The following is a 17,492-nucleotide window of genomic DNA, read 5'->3' as shown; positions in this document are numbered from 1 at the left end:
GTGTACAAGTTTTTGTGTGAACTTAAGTCTTCATTTCTCTGTAATAAATGCGTAAGAGCCCGATTGCTGGGTCCCATGGTAAGGGCATGTTTGATTTTACAAGAAGCTGCCCAACTACTTTTCCAGAGTGACTTCCATTTTATGTTCCCACCGGCAATGGACGAGTGGTCCAGTTTCTATGCATTTGGTGATGTCATTATTTTAAATAAGCCATTCTGATGGGCACATAGTACTATCTCTTGTTTTTAATTTGCATTTTCCTTAATAGCTAATGAGATTGAACATCCTCTCATGCTTGTTTGCAACCTGTGTATCTGCTTCTGTGATGTCTGTGCATGTCTTCTGCTCATTTTCTAATTGGATTGTTTTTTACTGTTGAGTTTTAAGAATTTATGTATACATTTTAGATACTAGTCCTTTGTCAGCTGTGTGATTTGCAAATAATTTCTCCTCATCTATAGTTTGCTTTATCTCTCTTTCACATGGGATTTTGCAAAGCAACGGTTTTATTTTAATAAAATATAATTCATCATTTTTTTTTTTTTTTTGTCTTATGGCTGATGCTTTTGGTGTCAAGTCTAAGAACTCTCTCTGCCTGGTCCTTGCTCCTGAGGATTTCCTTCTATGCCTTTTTTTTTTCCTGTAAGTTTGTCAGTTTTACATTTTACACTTGAGTTTGTGATCAGTTATGAGTTAGTTTTTGTGTGAGGGATGGGGTTTAGGTTGAAGTTCATTTCTTTGCTTATGCATGTCCAGTTGCTCCAGGACCATTCCTTGAAGAGGCCATCCTTCCTTCATTGAATTACTTTTGAACCTTTGTCAAAAATCAGTTGAGTATATCTGTATGCACTTATTTCTAGATTTTCTACTCTATTCCAATCTATGTGACTATCTCCCTACAAATAACCACACTCTCTTATTTATTGCAGCTATGCAGTAATCCTTAATATTGACTTAAGTGTAGTGCCTCCCACTTAAGTCCTATTTTTCGAAAAAGAAGAGTCAAGCTATTTGTTAAGCTACTTGTTTAAACTAATTTAGAACTTCTGCCTTCCCATTTAAATTTTAGAATTAGCTTGTCTGTCTATAAAAAGCCTTCTGAGATATGAGAGGAATTGCATTCAGCCGATAGATCATTTTGGGGAGAAATGACATCTTTACCCTGTTGAGTCTTTCTATCCAGGAACGTGCTGTGTCTCTCCATTTATATAGGTGTTCTTTGATTTCTTTCATCATCCTTTTGGAATTTTCAGTATACAGAGCTTACACATCTTTTATTAAGTATTTCATTTTCTCTGAGCAGTTATAAATAGCATTGTTTTTGACTTTAGTTTCTCCACGTTCTTTGTTAGTCTGTAGAATGCAATTGATTTTTGTGTCTGTGCATTTTTTACGAAGTTAATGTGACTGTAATACCAAAACTTGGTAAAAAATAATGCATAAAACTTTAAATCATTTCTCATAGTATCATAGCTAGAGATACTCTAAATGTTAGCAAATCATCTGTAATTAATGTGTCTGATTAGGGTCCATCAAGGGATGTTATCAGTGTTGGGAAATCATTTATTTATTAATTTTTCCTATTTTTTTTAATTGAAGTATAGTCAGTTACAGTGTGTCAATTTCTGGTGTACAGCACTATGTCCCAGTCATGCATATACATACACATATTCATTTTCATATTTTTTTGTTAAAGGTTATTACAAGATATTGAACATAGTTCCCTGTGCTATACAGCAGAAACTTGATTTTTGTATGTTATGTATCCTTGCTGAACTCACTTATTAGTTCTGGGAGGTTTTGTTTTGTTTCGTTTTGTTTTTTGGTAGGCACCTTGGAATTTTCTGCATAGACATGCCATCTGCAAATAGAGACAGTTTCATTTCTTCCTTTCCAGTGTAATAATTTTTAGTACATGAAACTTAACTTATGTGCCAATATTGGACATGTAAGTTCTTAGTGAAATTGACTTGGGGAGAAAAAAAGATGAACCTTATAGTGGTTCTTCACATTTCTTATCAAATTTGTTTCCAAAGGCACAGGGTTGGTTTTTTCACTTCCACCAGCACTTTACAAACTGTTTTTGTGCACTGCCCCTTAGCTTCCAGAGTTTATCTTTGTAATGTGTTTAGATAAAATAATTTTTTTGTACTCTGAGAGAAGAATAGGGTACTTCATTTTATATTTTATGTATTTATTTGATTAATTCTGAGGCCAAACACCTCTCATCCACCGTTCTCCCCCTCTACTCTTTCATTTTAACAGATGTTGTACATTCAGGCCTTACCGGGACCCTTCCTTTCAATGGATCCATCCTCCTTTGTGGATGTTTATGGGTATATTGCTACCCCTCGAATTTGGAAACAAAAGTCATCATTGATATGGCGTCTGGGCTCTGCGTACCTCTTTGAAGAAGCCATCTCGGTGGAAACCCTGGAAGTTATTAACAAACTTGGCCCAAGATACTGCGGTAACTTCCAAGCTGTGCTTGACCAAGGTATGGGGTGTTTTGATTTGTAATGATCTTGCTGGTATTATTTTTTAAATGGACTTCCAGTTATTTATAGCATATTTATAAAGAATAAATTAAGCACAGGCCAGTCATTAGAGGAGATCTCTGCTACTGGATCGTTATATATTTACGACCCAACAGCAGATGTCACAGAAAAGGAAGTGACAGTCTCCTTTAGATTTCAATTCCAAAGCACATAATGGAGGAAAGAGGGTGGGTAATGCCATGAGCAAAGAAAGAGGGAAGAGAATGAGATAAATAAGTTACATTCCTTTTAATGAAGAAGCTTTTTAACTAAAGTATACTGTTGTCTTTAATTATTAAACAGGCAGACAAAACATCCACATTTTCACTATTGATTGTTGGCTGTTCAAGCAGGGAGCGTTGCTCTCTGTGCTCTGTCAAGTCCAGGGGGTCAGCTCCCATGTGGGAAGGATGATAAATGAATCTATGTTTGGAAGCCTTCATGCTCAGTGAAAGGCGGTTGAGCACCGAGGAGTGTTTCTATCTCCAGGTCTCATGTCTTCTTTGAACTTCGTTTCCTCTGGCAAATGGTGCTGGTGAGAACTACATGAGGAGGTCTGGTCCAGAGCCAAAGTGTCACCAACTCCATCTTCTCACCATGCTTTTCCAGTAGCACACGTGGCTCTTCCTGACTCAGGGACCAGGGCACTAACTCCAGGAGAGGTGTCTACCTGGGACATGCAGCTCACTGAAAACCCTAGGGCTTTGCGTCCAGCATTTTGGTTTTGGGAGCGAGATTACATTCTTGATAGATGTCTCAAGCTTTAACAGCTTCACATCAGCACGCCTCTATTTTATAGTAGGGTTAATCTTGTGAGATTTCTCCACAGTTTTCTGTTACTGTCAGAAATCACAGGTATACAAACAGACCATGTAACAACATGTGACAGCGTACAAACATGCTCTCAGTGATTATGTTGCCGTGTAGCTGTAGATAGTAACTTTTCGGAGGGTTTGTTTCCATCTCAGGAAAGGGAGAGTAGGAATGATTGAAGACGTGTTGTTTTAGGAGAGGATCCTGGGATGGAAGTGACGCCCCTGGTTGCAGAGGAAAGGGTTTCCTTCGGCCTTCACATAGCCAGCTCCTCCGTCACCAGTGCTGCCGACATCAGAACCGCGTACAATGAGGTGGACAGCCGCCTGATTGCTAAAGAGGTACGCCTTCTGATTTCACTTGCTGCTCCTCTTTGGGATCACGGTCTCATGGTTTGCATCCGTGGCTTCTGGTGATTAAGTAAATACTGATTCACATTTGCACATGTGTAGACATATACACGCAGGCGTGCTTCCTGCTTCATTTGAAAATATTCTGTGATTCCCTGCCCTTTTGTACCCCTGCCCCCCCAAGTCAAGACTAAACCTTTCATTTGTAGTTGCTCCAAGAAGAAAGAAAGGGCTCTTCATTCTTCTCAGTAGAACAAGAACAAATGGGATATTCAAAAAACCTGATGACACCGGGCACACTATTAGGCTTCCCTTTTCTGGGTGCTCCTGACTCCACACCATTGCAAAATATTCCTTGAGTCACTGTGTTTATACAAAACAACAAACGTGCCGAACAGCCAGCAGACGTGTTTGTAGATGAAGATGCCATTCGATTTCCTGTTTCCCAATTCCTGCATAAAAAGCTCTTTTGTTTCTTGTGATGAATTTGGGCTGATTGTTTTATATTCTCTCCACCCTCACAGACGGACGGCCATGTCCCTTTACTGAGGTGGTGGGATCAGTGGTTAGGTCCTCTTAAGCACCAAAGCCGGGTTAGCAGTGCGGTACCTTCTAATGGAGGAGGCCAAGGTGCCCGTCTTCCTGGCCCTCTGAGATCAGGGATGCTGGAGGCCCACAGAGCCGGGTGACCCTGTACTGGGAAGGAGGCAGCCCTGGCCTTGTAGCTCTGTTCCACCTCCAAGAGTCCTCAGGTCCTGGTTGCCCTCACTGGCTCCTCACTGCGAGCATTTGTCTATACTAGTGAGCGCGTGGGACACTGGTGGCATGATCGTATGACTGAAGCTGCTCCCTTAGGATTAAGCCAGAACCTGGGAGACCAGACAGGAGAACCTGAATTTTGGCTTGAGTCCCCCTGACACCGGTTCAGTTATTAACTCATCCCCTGACTGACACTCACTGAGTGCCAGGCCTCTGGGTGCCCACCCTCCAGGAGCTCATGAACAAGACCTTCTCCTTCCCAGGACAGCTTCCTAGGACTCACTGTTGCCAATTTCTCTAGATGAACATTTCGTCCCGCGACAATACCACGCCTGTGTTCTTGCTAAGAAATTGTGCTGGTCACCTCTCCGGGTCTCTTCGAACTATTGGAGCCGTGGCTGTGGGCCAGCTAGGTATGAGCCATTACTGCCCTTTGGGAAGAAGGGCTTGTGGCTGTCATCACTCGTGCAGCCTGAAATTGTGGAGCAGCAGGTGGGACAGGGTGGGCTAGGGAACCAAAACAGTGAGGGTGAGAGGTGGGGAGTTAGCCACACCCGAGAGTCAGCCTCCCTGCAGAGGTCAGTTCATGGAGCTGACGCTGACAGCTGGCAGTGCGCTCGCTACTAAGCAGGCTGGCGTCTGTGCACAGCGGAGCCTCGCTAGTGAGTGTAGCGGGTCCTTTGAGCAGAGGCAATGGTTGTAGTTGTTGGGATGGATACAACAGCCAGTGACTGTTGGTTGCTTGCAGTCAGGCAAGAGCAAAGCCACGAGCTGGTGCAAGGTCCCTCCTCAGAGGATCTGGAGGGCAGACAAGAGCTGGAAGTTGTCAGCAGCCAGTAGACTGAGGCTCAGAGGGCAGCTGGCTCAGCTGGCACTCTGGATGGTGATCTGAACCCCCCCTGGGCTATTTCAGCCTTCTGGTGACCCAGAAAGGACTCAGCACAGGCTCTCTCAGTGAACCTAAAACTTTCACAGCCCCTGCTCTTCCTCCCAGCCTGTCCCCTGTGCACAGCGCCCTCTGCTGGGAGGGGATGATGCCGCTGACAGCTCTTGCATGGGCAGTGCCACTGTACTGAAGAATGCCCTTTGTCCCACACAGGGGTAAGGGTGTTCCACTCCAGCCCTGCGGCCAGCAGCCTGGACTTCATTGGCGGGCCCGCCATCCTCCTGGGTCTCATTTCCTTAGCGACGGATGACCACACCATGTACGCGGCTGTGAAAGTCCTGCACTCAGTCCTGACCAGCAATGTCATGTGTGACCGCCTGATGCAGCACATCTGTGGGTACCAGGTAATCCCACCCTCCCATCTGAGCCTGAAACACCCCCTGAAAGGCTGTCATCCCCGAGGATCAGGGACGGGCTTTGCTGGCCCAAGTGGACATTCCTTCCAGTGTGACTTCTGGAGAAGGGAAACTGAAAGTCCCTGGGTCCTGAGACCAGTGTTGTCAGAGCGGAGGGCCAGGTGACAGGCAGCCAGAGTGAGGCTCTGACCAGAATGAGATACTCACCTGTCTGTGGCTACCGGCACCTTTTCACTGATGAATTCAGAATCATTTGCAGTCCCCACACTTTGCTTGCATCTAGCATGTGGCTAAGAGCCCAGACCGTGTAACAAGAGTGCTGGGTTGGAATCAAGCGTCTTCCTCTAACTTGCTATTTAACCTTGCGTGAGTTAATTTCCCTCTCTGTCTCAGTCCCCATGTCTACGGTGTGAGCTGTCATACTTCCTAGATCAGGGGGTTGCAGTGAGGACTGGATGTTAATATGAGTGAGGGGCTTAGAATTAGGTCTGGTTCAGTGTAAGTGCCCTGTAAATGTTGGCCACCTCTAGTTCTTCATCTCTCTGTGCCTCAGTTCTCCTCTGTGTCGAATGGGAATGAAAACAGTGGCTATTTTTTCCGATCGCGGTAACTGAGTTAACACATGCTGAGCGCTTGGAAGTGGGCCTGCTCAGAGTCACCACTGTGCGCATGTTCACTGTGACTTTTAGTGATATTTACTGTTCGTAACGTCAGACAAGATGCAGACACTGCCCTCAAGGAATACCTTGCGTGGCTGGGAAGCAGCTAAGAAAGGAATCCTGAAGGCCAGGACTCGGGTCAAAGTCTAGGCAAGGTCCCTGGGGCACAAAACTGCAGGTTCCTCCTGGGCACAGTGAGGGCAGGCTGAGAAAGCCTCCCTGCCCCCCCAGTCAGGGTCTGAGAGGACAGCTGTATGGTGTCGTGTCGGGCACACCCCCTCCCACCCGGAGCCCCGCCACAGCCGGACAGCGGCCCCCTCCCTCCTGCCTCTCCCTTGACGCCCACCAAGGCCAGTCACAGGTCTACATCACGGACCCGAGGACGCCTCTTCCTTGTGCAAACCCTTCAAAGATGTCTGGTCATTGATACAATATCCCAAACTCCTAAAGGCCTTTCTAACTGGCCACCACCCTGTCCTTCCAGCCCCACCTCCCACCCAGCCAATGTTTCCCACCCTGCACTCCTGCTCCCCAAGTCCCATGTGGTCCGAATCACTAAGCACATCGCCTGACTTTGTGTCCCTTGCGACTCTCAGCTTGTCGATCATCTTCCCCAGGTACATACACTCCTCATCTTCCCAGGTCAAGCTCCGATTGCAGGGGGACACCTCCCCCATCTCCCAGCCCCCGTGGCGCTGTGTGTATGCCCAGTAATGATCCAGAGGGACGGGAATTTCTTCTTCCTTGCCCATGAATTACTGAGACCAAAAAGACACTCAGTAAATAATTGGAGAATAAATGCACAAGTGTGTCTGGGTTTACATCGAAACTCAAGAATTGAGGCTCCTGGTGTATAACAATTTTCTTTGATTATATTGTCAAAGGCCATAGTGGTGGGATTTGTTCCAGGTCAGCACATGGATGTCCGCTCTGGCTAGGGATGTTAATAATTAGTGTGAGCATTTCTAAAAAGCTACAGAGCAGTTTCTGCTTTCATGGGGTATATCTAGAAGGATAAAATAAGACAAATGCCAAAATAGTTTTAGTATAAATCAAATGCATTAAGTGTCCAAGATTCTCTTCCAGAACCGCCAGTCTCCATGACTTGGTGGTTACCCTGCATCCTCCCGGAAACCCCGAGCTGCACAGAGAGCGGGGGCCTCTCGTGCCCTCTGTTGTCTCCTCACCGCCCAGTGTGGGGATGGCACGTCGTGAGTTCACGGAGAGTGCCCGTCACAGATGCAGGGTCTTGAGAGCCACCAAGGTGGCCGACAGCACCTGTGGTGGGGGAGTCAAAAAGAGAAAGAGGGTCGGAGGAGGCCTGGAGGACTGGGTTGGCTGAGTTTTTCAGGAAGAGATGGCAGAGGCAAAAAGTGGCCCGTGAGTGGAATCTATTTACTCAGGTCATATTGACTGAGCACCTCCTGACATCCCAGCACAGGGCCAGGCCAGGGACACAGACGGACAAGTGAGTTCAGTCCCGCTCTCCATGGAGCCGCCTGTCTGACTCCGTCTGTTCAGGCTGCTCTAACAAAGTCCCATAACGGGATGCCTTAGAAACCACAGGAATTTATTTCTCATAGTTCTGTAGGCTGAGAAGTTCAAGACCATCATGCTGGCAGATTAGGTGTCTAGTGAGGACCTGCCTCCTGGTTCATAGATGACCGTCTTTCTGCTGTGTCCTCACGTGGCAGAAAAGACAAGGGAGCCTTTTGAGGCCTCTTTCATAAGGATGCTAATCCCGCTCACGAGGGCTCCATCCTCATGACCTCATCACCGCCCAAAGGCCCTGCGTCCTACTACCATCACACTGCAGATTAAGTTTCAACATATGAATTTTGGGGAGACACATTCAGCTGACAGCATTGTCTAATGAAGAATGTTAGTATCATGAGACATCCAAATACGTTGCATAAAGAATTAATCAGATTCAGAGATTTGTTGTATGTTTACACATGAAGGCAGAGGAAAAATATTTAAAGCTCTTCTTATGGCTTAAAATAGAAAAATCTCAAAGATTGATGTCTTCTGGGAAAGAGAGCCTGGGCAGTAGTAGAGGAGGTGAAAAATGTCAGGTTTGCATAAAAAGCCAAGGTGATTATTATTTTTTGTCTTCCCTGACTCCACTTTATAAAATAGAACCCCTTTCTTATCTCATCCCTTTCTAGACAGCTTTTCTTGCTGCATTTTTTCGTAATGTGCACACCTGTTGGTGTGATGTATGTGGACTTGTTGCCATGTTTGTGGTCCACGAGGGCAGGACTGGGTCTGCTAGTCCATTGCTGTGTCCTAAGAGCTCATGGTAGACGCTAGGTGTTGAGTAAGGATTTGTAGAATGAACCAGTGAGTGAAAACAAGGCTCTTTAGTTAAGTGGCTTGCTCAAGAGTGGATTTAATAGTTTTTTAGACATTTGCTCTATATTCATCTGCTGGTTTGCTGATTGAATGTGAGAACATGATGAGAGCCTCACCCTTTCTGTCTGTTATTTCCACCAAACGTAACATCCTCTTGTCAGACTGACACCCAGACAAGTTTTCTAAGCTGGATTTTCACAGCATGATGAAGGAGGATGGAGTTCCAGATTAACATTATGAGCACCTGAGGGACTCAGCACAGGTCCCCCCACAGGGCGGGGAGGAGAGGACCATGGCGGGCCAGTGCACAGCAAGCCTGGATGGAGAGGGAGGGAGGGGGCAGAACTCTGCTGCTCCAGGGAGGGTGGATCTTACCTCAGAGGTGATGAGTGACCAACCATCCAAAGTCTTGGGACAGGGAAATAGAATGAATGATGCTTTAGAATGGCCTTTGACACCAGTGTGGAAGACAGGTTGGAGGGATGAGATGGGAGCAGGAGACAGAGATCGAATCCATTGTGGTACGAGACCGCATCCCTGACCTGGGGAGATTCAGGGTCTTGGTGAGCTGCATGAGCAGGTAGCTCAGGAGAACGGCCGGTGCTGTGCCCTCGAGTGCGGCCCGCAGGGAGGGAGAAGACATCTGGGACTTGGTGAGTGTGAACTGTCGGTGAGACTTTAAAGGTGAAATACCAAGTGGGGTGCCTGGCTCTGGAGCTCAGGGGGGAGCTGGGCGGGGGGTACAGATGTGAGTCCTCAGTATCACTGCGATGGTATTCAGCCCAAGGAAATCGATGAAATAACCAAAGAGAAGGAGTAGGGAAAGGAGAGAAGAGGACGAAGGAGGAGCATCGAGGGGTTCACCAGGGAGAGCCTGGAAATAGGGTGAGAACTCAACCAAGGGGGTTGAGAAGAAAGAGGGAAGAGAAACCAAAGAAACATTTTCTCCAGGAATTTGAAAAAAATGTGTTTTGAGAAGGTGGGCATGGTCAGACAATGCTAAATGCTGATAAATAATCCAGCAAACTAAGGACAGAGATGTCTCTGTTGGATTTGGCTCCTGGAAGGCACTGGTGACCTTTCTAAGGCAGGTGGACAGGAGGAGGAAGCTGCCAACTGAAGGGGGTTGAAGAGAAAACATGACATGAGGACGTGGAGCCAAAGAGTGTCGGCAGTGCTTTCTAGAAGTTGACCTACAAAAAGGGGTAGAGAAATGGGGCCTGAACTAGAGGGATTGGGGGTCAAAGGAGGATTAATTTTAAGAGGAGACCTACTAGGGCTTATTTGTCGGGAAGGACGTAACAGATAAGAGAAAGATGGATGAAGCCGGGAGAGAAGAGTTGTCCCCAGGAGAAGGCGAGGGGTGGGTTCCAGAGGCCGGGTGAGTGGAAGCCCTGCTTATGACGGGAAGGACTGCGCTGCAGGTGCTCGTGGACCTGGTGGTACAGAGCTGAGAGTGTTTGTGTCTGGTGGGGTCTAAATTCTCAGCTGTGTGCTGGGCTGGGTGGTGGAGGGGAAGGGAGGCTGAGGGAGGGAGAGGAGGTGAGAGCATCATATTTAGGATGAGGAAGACCAGCCTCTGAGAAAAACAGTCGGACTCCAGGCCAAACTGAGTACCAGTCTGACATTTGACACTATTGATGTACAGTGAAACCTGTTGGCCCGAGTGATTTTTCTCAAGCAACTTTCACCTGTCCTAATGATGTCCTGGTGGGGAGGGAGGAGTGGCCAGATTTCACATATGCTAAAGAAGTGGCTGGAACTATCTGAAAAGATATTATTTGCCAATCACAATTGTCCTAGTCAGTTTGGGCTGCTGTAACAGGAGACCATAGACCGGGGGGGCTTATGAACTGCAGAAATGAATTTTGTCATTGTTCCGGAGTCCGGGAAGTCCAAGGTCAGGGTGCCAGCGTGAGGCTGAGTGAGGACCCTCTTTCTGGATGCAGATGGCCAGCTTCTCCTTGTACCCTCAGGTGGCAGAGCAGAGAGAGGAAGCACACTCTCTTGTGACTCTCATAACGGCCCTAGTCCCGTCCACGAGCACTCCCCCACCTCATCTAATGGTAATTACATCCCAAAGGACCCACCTCTAAATACCGTCACATTGGGGGATAGGGTTTCAGCCTATGACTTTTGGGAGGAACAAACATTCAGTCCATCACAACAAGTGAGACCTAATGGCACCTTGAAAGAATGGGTCTGAGAGGACAGGGAGAAGGGTGCACTGTGTCATATCCAGGCGTAGGGAACTGAGCTGTGCGTGAGCTGAGCTGAGACTCCGGGTAAAGCGGTTGAGAACCCAGATGCCAGTGGATTGCAGGGCAGCCTGACTTGTGTGTGAGTGGGGTCAACAGAGACATGCGGCTAGGTGAGTGCCATCTTGTTGGTCTCTGAGAGGAGTGTGGGTCACTGGGGTCCCGTGCCTGCATCCCGGTGTGGATGCCTGCATGTTGCAGGTTTCCCAGGGTCCCACACAACAGAATAGCATGTCTGGTGGCTGCAGCCTGAAGTGAGGCTGGGGTAGCTGGGCTCACAGGCACATGGTGGCTTCCGAGGGATACTGTAGCATGTATGGGTATGAATGTATGGGTAGGGTATGAATGGAGCTAGTAAAGGCAAATGAGAAAAGCACCCAGGACGTAGAAGGAAACTAGGAGAGAGCAGTATCCTGGAAATGTGGAAGATTCAGGAAGGAGCCGGGGGTCCCTATTGAGAGGTCAGGCTGCACAAGGACTCAGGGACACTGGTGGGGAAGCAGCCACAGAAGCTGGTGTGTGTTTTCCTTCTGAGAACGGGGAACGGAGAGGGGAGCGCCAGAGAGCAGGGTGTTCTCAGGAACAGGCAGGTGAGGGAGAGAGACTGGTGCAGATGCATTCATGACGAATCTGCTTTTTAAAAATTTTTTAATTTTTTAATTTAATTTAATTTTTTCTTATTTAGGTATAGTCAGTTTACAATGTGTCAATTTCTGGTGCACAGCACAATGTCATACATGGATAGACGTATATTCACTTTCATATTCTTTTTCACCATGAGCTACTACAAGATATTGAATATATTTCCCTGTGCTATACAGTATAAACATGTTTTTTTTTTTTTTAACCTTTTCAGATAATGGCGTTTCTCTTGAGGAAGAAGACCTCTTTCCTAAACCATCGCATCTTTCAGCTGATCCTGTCCATCGCTGGCACTGCAGAACTGGGTTTTGGGTCGTCTGCAATCACCAACGTGGGCGTCTTCCAGCACATCCTCTGCAATTTTGAGGTAAACTGGAGACTGGTCATTAGCCCTAAAGGAGCTTGTGTGATGGTGCAGAAAGCCTGGTGTTTCCTCTAGACCCAGCAGGGCAGCTTCCTCCAACATCAAGATGGTAGTGAGAGGAAACCACAAAGGCTTTGGTGCTCAGAGGCCATGATTTATAATTAACTCCTACCACTAATGGGCTGTGTGGCCTCAGGCAAGTGTCATGACTTCTCTGAGTTTCAGTCTTCTATATGAAATGGAGACCATCACCACTCCCTCACAGGCTGGTATGGGAGTCAAATCAGATACTATCTGGAAAAGGTTTTTAAAGTTGTAAGCTTCCATATTTATGAGATTTTAAGAAGTACCACTTCCTTTGGAAGGTGCTTTGCTGTTTGTAAATCCAAGTTTATAAATGAGTGAAAGATGCTGAGGGCACATCTGAGACTAAGTGGGGAGGGCTGCACAGAGCTGGGGGTGAATAGAAGCATTCACGAAGCTTCATTTCCTGAGTGACCACTGGGGTCCGGCACCGGTGTATGTCCTGGAGGCATGGTGATAACCGGGACTCAGACCCTCCACCTGGCTGCCTGGGCCTGGGACATGACAAAGGTGATGCTACAAGGTGCTGGGTGCCAGTGAGGGAGGCACGGGGCATCTGGGGAGTGGGAGGAGAGGACAGTCAGCTCAGCTTTACAGCTCAGTGCTCTGGGGCTCAGTCTGGCAGGATGCATTCAGTGTGGGACCATTCCAAGTGGAGTGGATGCTGTTTACCCGCATGTGGGGATCAGACAAACCATGGGGACTTGAGAGCAGGTGGCTTGGGGCACCTGCAGGGGTGCTGTTGCGGGTAGAGGTGAGGCTGGAGGAAGGGGGAGAGAAGAGAGGCAGAAGATGTGAACTTGCAGGATGCGCAGTTTAGCCGGTAACTGCTGGAGTCTGCTCAAGGGTTTTAAACACTATTTTTTAATTAAAAAATAATATATGCTTATTATAGAATATTTTTAATTATAGAAAATAATGAAAGACAAACACATTTCTGAGAGCTAGACAATTATTGTTAACTTTGAATGCATCCCTTTTTTGGTACTTTCTATGCATTTTTTATATATATATATATATATATACACACACACACATATATATACACACACACACATACATATATATACTCATACATACATATATATTTTATCATAGTCACAATCATAGTATAGGCATTATTTTGAAATCCTACCTTTCTCACATAATATAAGCATTAAACAATTTTTTTATTAGACTCTTGCAAGCATTGTTCTGAGGTCAGAACAATAATCTGTCTTGTAGAGAGTTCTTCATCTCTTCATCATTCCCTTACTGTCAGATTCTTAGATTATTCCTTTATTTGTTGTTATGAATGAATGCTAACAGAGGCTGGACTTTTGCGCACACACATCCTCCACTTTTAAAATGATTCCCTTAGAAGAAATGATCAAAGTTGAATGATTAGGATAAAGGCTTTCTAAACAATTTTTAGACTGTTGGTAAGTTTTGCTAAGTAGCCGATACCTAAGGATGTTAACTAAAGAATGACACGTTAGAATTTTATTTTAGGCCTATGACTCTGATGGCAAGAGCTCCAGGCAGGGAGATTGCTGCAGAAATCTAGGTGGAAGATTCTGAAACCTGAATTGTGGCAAGGGCAGTGGGATAAAGAGGATGATCAGTAAGTGTCACAGTTCAGGTTAGAAGCGATTGGGAACCGAATGGCAAGAAAAACACTATATAGCAAAACAAGGAAGGGGTCTAAGCTGTACTTGTAGGAAAATTTGTAGTCACTGATGTATGTATGAGAAAAGAGAACATTTAAAATTAATGAACAGAGGCTGCAGATCAAGAAGTTAGAATAATCAAGGGGGGAAAAAAAGCAAAAACAAAGACACAAAAAACCAAACAAAAACAAAATTCAGAGAAAGAAGGAAGGAAAAATAAAAATGAGAACATAAATTAATTAAATAGGAAAGAAAACAAGCCTACAGAGGATTAACAAGGCCAGCGACTGGTTCTGGTAAAACATACAAACCTGTTGAGATTGGTCAAGAAAAAAAGATGGGAGGCACAAGTAAATTCTATCAGGAAGGAGAAGGGAAGACTAACCACAGAAGAACGAGCAGTTAGAAAGAGAACAAAAAAATGCGATCAGCAACTGTGTGCGATAAATGTGAACACAAAGCTCATTTGAACAATCTCCAAGAAAATTTATTTCCAAAACTCACTCAAGAAGAAATACGAAACTCAGATGGTCCCATAACCATCAAATGAATGGAATCACGGGTTTGAAATCTTACAAACAAACAACATTCACAAAGAAAGTTCAGGCCCAGGGCATCTGTAAGAAGGTTCTACCAGGCAGGAAACAGGCCATTCCAGCCTTATAAACTCTTCCAGAAAATTGAGAAGGGAGCTCTCCCAGATTCTTTTATGAGCTAATCTTAATACCAGAACCAGAAAAAAATACTATGGGAAATGAAAAATTACAGGCCAATCTTACTCATAAATAAAGCTCCAAAAATTGTAAATAAAATGTGATCTAATTGGACCAGGCCAGGATGAACACCCTGGTCCTGGAACTGAAGATAGACTCAAGGTCTGGGCTCTGGGCTCCCTGTGCACAGCAGGGAAGGAGATTTGCACAAAGGGCTTTGCCACCCTGATATACAGGACAGCCTGCCTTGGCCTCATAGCTGCTGCTTCTAAAATGCTACCGCCGTGCTCAGGCAGCTTGGCTCCATGGCATCCTTGCACCAGCCCAGCCCAGGAATTGTCTGTGCAGGAATCCACCATGCTCCCATTGCCTGCTCCTGGAACCACCCTAGGCAGCACCCCGTCCCCTCTCGGAGTAAATGAACTGAGCTGAGTGGGTGCTTTTAAAGCTGAAGTTAAGAAAATAAGCATCCAATAAAAATCCACAAAAAAAAAGATGCTAAAAAATAGCCCACAATAAAATGAAGTGAAATAGAATGTTAGAAAGATTGAGCGGAGAGAATTTCAGGAAGAAGAAGGGCTTCTCCAATGTCTGCCTACACCAAGTAAAGTAAGGGCAGGGATGTGTGCGTTGTGTTTGGAGGTCACTGCCAGGCCTAGGAAAGAGTAAATAGCGGGGTCAGCCTGAGGTGAAGAGTGGAGAGCAGGCTGGACGTAGACAGTCAGTGGGCTTTTGGAGGAAAAAAAAGAGGAAAATAGGGGAGAGTTTCAGGACTTAAGATAGGAGAGTGGAGTCTGACTGTAGGCTGAGGAAGGGGAAACAGTGAAAGGGGGGGTGATCACAGAGTACCAGTGGGAGAATCAGCCACTGATGGGGCAGGTCCTTAGAGGAGAGGGAGAATTTGGAGATCAGAGTGGGTTATAGGATAAGGGGTGGGATCCTTGATGACTAATGTGAAGCAGGGAAGGCAGAAAGCTGAGAAGCTGGAAGGGGCAGGAAGCTGAGAAGCTGGAACGGGCAGGAAGTTGAGAAGCAAAGAGAAACAGGAAGTTGAAGTCATTCAGATCTTAGGCTTTTGGTCTTTTGAAGAAAGGACAGGCCAGCTCTTTCTGAGAGTGAGATCGTCCCAGGGTGGGGAGAGAACAGAATTTGACACATTTGATATTCAAACCAATGTAATCCAGATGTCTTAATGCAGTCTTTAGCACAGGCAACAACCAAAAGATTCAATTATGCATGTTTTCCAAAATTCAGACAATTGGTGTTATGTTACACAAAGTAATTTCTAGAAGGGCTAGGCAGCCTCAGATGTGCTGTGGCAACTTCTCATTGTTCTAACACTCTGGAAAATAGATTGGGAGGAAGGGTACGCTTTTGTGGGAAGGCTAAGGGGTGTGGTGGGGTTCCTGCCTGCCTTTCTCAGCTCTCCCAGCTCCCATCCCAGAGCCTGCTGTATCATTTGTTCAACGACTCCGTTCATGAATGAGTATTCCAAGTGTGCAGAGCTCTTGGCGTCCTCTTGGGTATGTTGGGGTGCCATGCCTGGCTCCCCCCAGCTCCCCGGGAGCCACGTGGATCCACCCCGGCTCTCTCCAGTGGCAGCCGCCCTACGTCTGTGTGTACTGGGCAGTGGCTGTGCTTCTGGGGCTGGAACTCTGTCAGCCTGTTTCTGGCTTAAAAGTGATCCACTTGTCTTGCTCTGGTTTACCTTCTCTTTTAAGAAATGTAATGGATCCTTATTAAGTGCCCACTGTGTGGCCTGCACGGTGCCGGGCCCTGGGGACTGAAGAGGGACAGTCTCTGCCTTCCTGATAAACTTGTGTCCGCGGAGGCTCTTTTGCTTCCCCTTGTAAGTAAAGGGATGGAGTCACGGCCACCTGCTTGGTCGTGAGAGGCTGATTATTGACCCTCTGAGCCGCTGTCTGCAGGAGATGCCTGTGGGGGAACACAGCGAGGAGGCACGAGAGTGGGCTCCGTGGTCAGACAGCCCAGGCTTTGAGGCCCGTCACTGCCAATTAAAAACCGAGGGGCGCCAGACAAGTTACTTAGTCGCTCTGAGCCTCCCTGTTCTTATCTAGTAATTGCAGAAAATGATAGCATTTTAGGACTTTGTATGTTGCTTCTTGCCTCCAGCAAATGGTATCATTTGTAAGTGCGAGCCCTTTTGGCTGCTCTGTGAATGCATTCTTATAATCCCGCATCTGAACCTTCTAGATCTGGGCCTTAGGAAATGTCAGTATTTAGATGAGAAATAGCAGGGCTTTCTAAAGGGAAGGAGAAGTGAGACGTGAAGGTGCGCCACCACCTTTGCCCCAGGAGGATGGGAAGCAGCTACATTCCGTTTACGGTGCATGCAGACAACTCGCGTGATAAAACCTCACTCTCAGAAGCTCAGTGTGTTTCCCGCCTGCGGGTCGCTCCCAATTTTGTTGTACAGCAGATGGGAACGGGGGCTTGCAGCAGGTTCTCCAGGTCGGGGACCTGAAGAAATTGCATGCACTGGTCGGCTGCGTAGTTGCGTGAACCCTGAGAGGTGAGACCCAGCTTCTGATTCCAGCCCTGTCACTTGCTGGTGTTGAGAGGGACCTGTCACTCAGTGGTCTGTCTCAGCCTTGAGTTTCTCATCTCTAAGCTGGGAACGCTGATAATTGCCTGGTAGGATCCAGTGAGAATGAGATGTGTTTGGTGTGTGGACACCCAGGCTGCGGGGCCCAGGGTGTGACACCTGGAGGGGTGGTTAGTGCAGGTGTCCTTGGTTGGAATCTAGACTCACAGTAAAGCTCCAGACAGCAGCAGAGATGGGGGAAGACAGGAACGACAGTTGAGCTTTCCCCTGGGGGAGGCGTCCTCTACCATCTAGCTGTCAGGAGAGCTAGGCTGATTCCAGAGCTGGTAAGTTGCGCTAGTGATGCCAAGCCGAGCAGACCACCCCCTGCACCCCACCTGCTCACACTGCCTGGAAACCCTTCTTCCCGCACGCCTTGGTTTCACTGTGTGTTCCATCTTC

At 46.7% G+C, this 17,492-nt stretch overlaps 1 protein-coding gene across 6 annotated transcripts in view; it reads left to right on the top strand.

The window, feature by feature from the left end:
* WDFY4 (WDFY family member 4) overlaps positions 1 to 17,492 on the top strand; it is a 267,352-nt gene that overhangs the window by 96,968 nt on the left and 152,892 nt on the right. For all 6 annotated transcript variants that reach the window (XM_064487947.1, XM_064487946.1, XM_031460981.2 and 3 more), the window contains exons 20-24: positions 2,266 to 2,497; positions 3,546 to 3,691; positions 4,761 to 4,872; positions 5,559 to 5,749; positions 11,890 to 12,042. In XM_064487947.1, coding sequence (XP_064344017.1) covers positions 2,266 to 2,497; positions 3,546 to 3,691; positions 4,761 to 4,872; positions 5,559 to 5,749; positions 11,890 to 12,042 — 834 coding nt within the window. The remainder of the gene's footprint in view (positions 1 to 2,265; positions 2,498 to 3,545; positions 3,692 to 4,760; positions 4,873 to 5,558; positions 5,750 to 11,889; positions 12,043 to 17,492) is intronic.

The sequence above is a fragment of the Camelus dromedarius genome, chromosome 8 (genome assembly GCF_036321535.1).
Source record: "Camelus dromedarius isolate mCamDro1 chromosome 8, mCamDro1.pat, whole genome shotgun sequence".
NCBI classification, from domain to species: Eukaryota; Metazoa; Chordata; class Mammalia; order Artiodactyla; family Camelidae; genus Camelus; species Camelus dromedarius.
The sequence above is the reverse complement of the archived record's forward strand: the minus strand, read 5'-3'. Positions and strand labels throughout refer to the sequence as shown.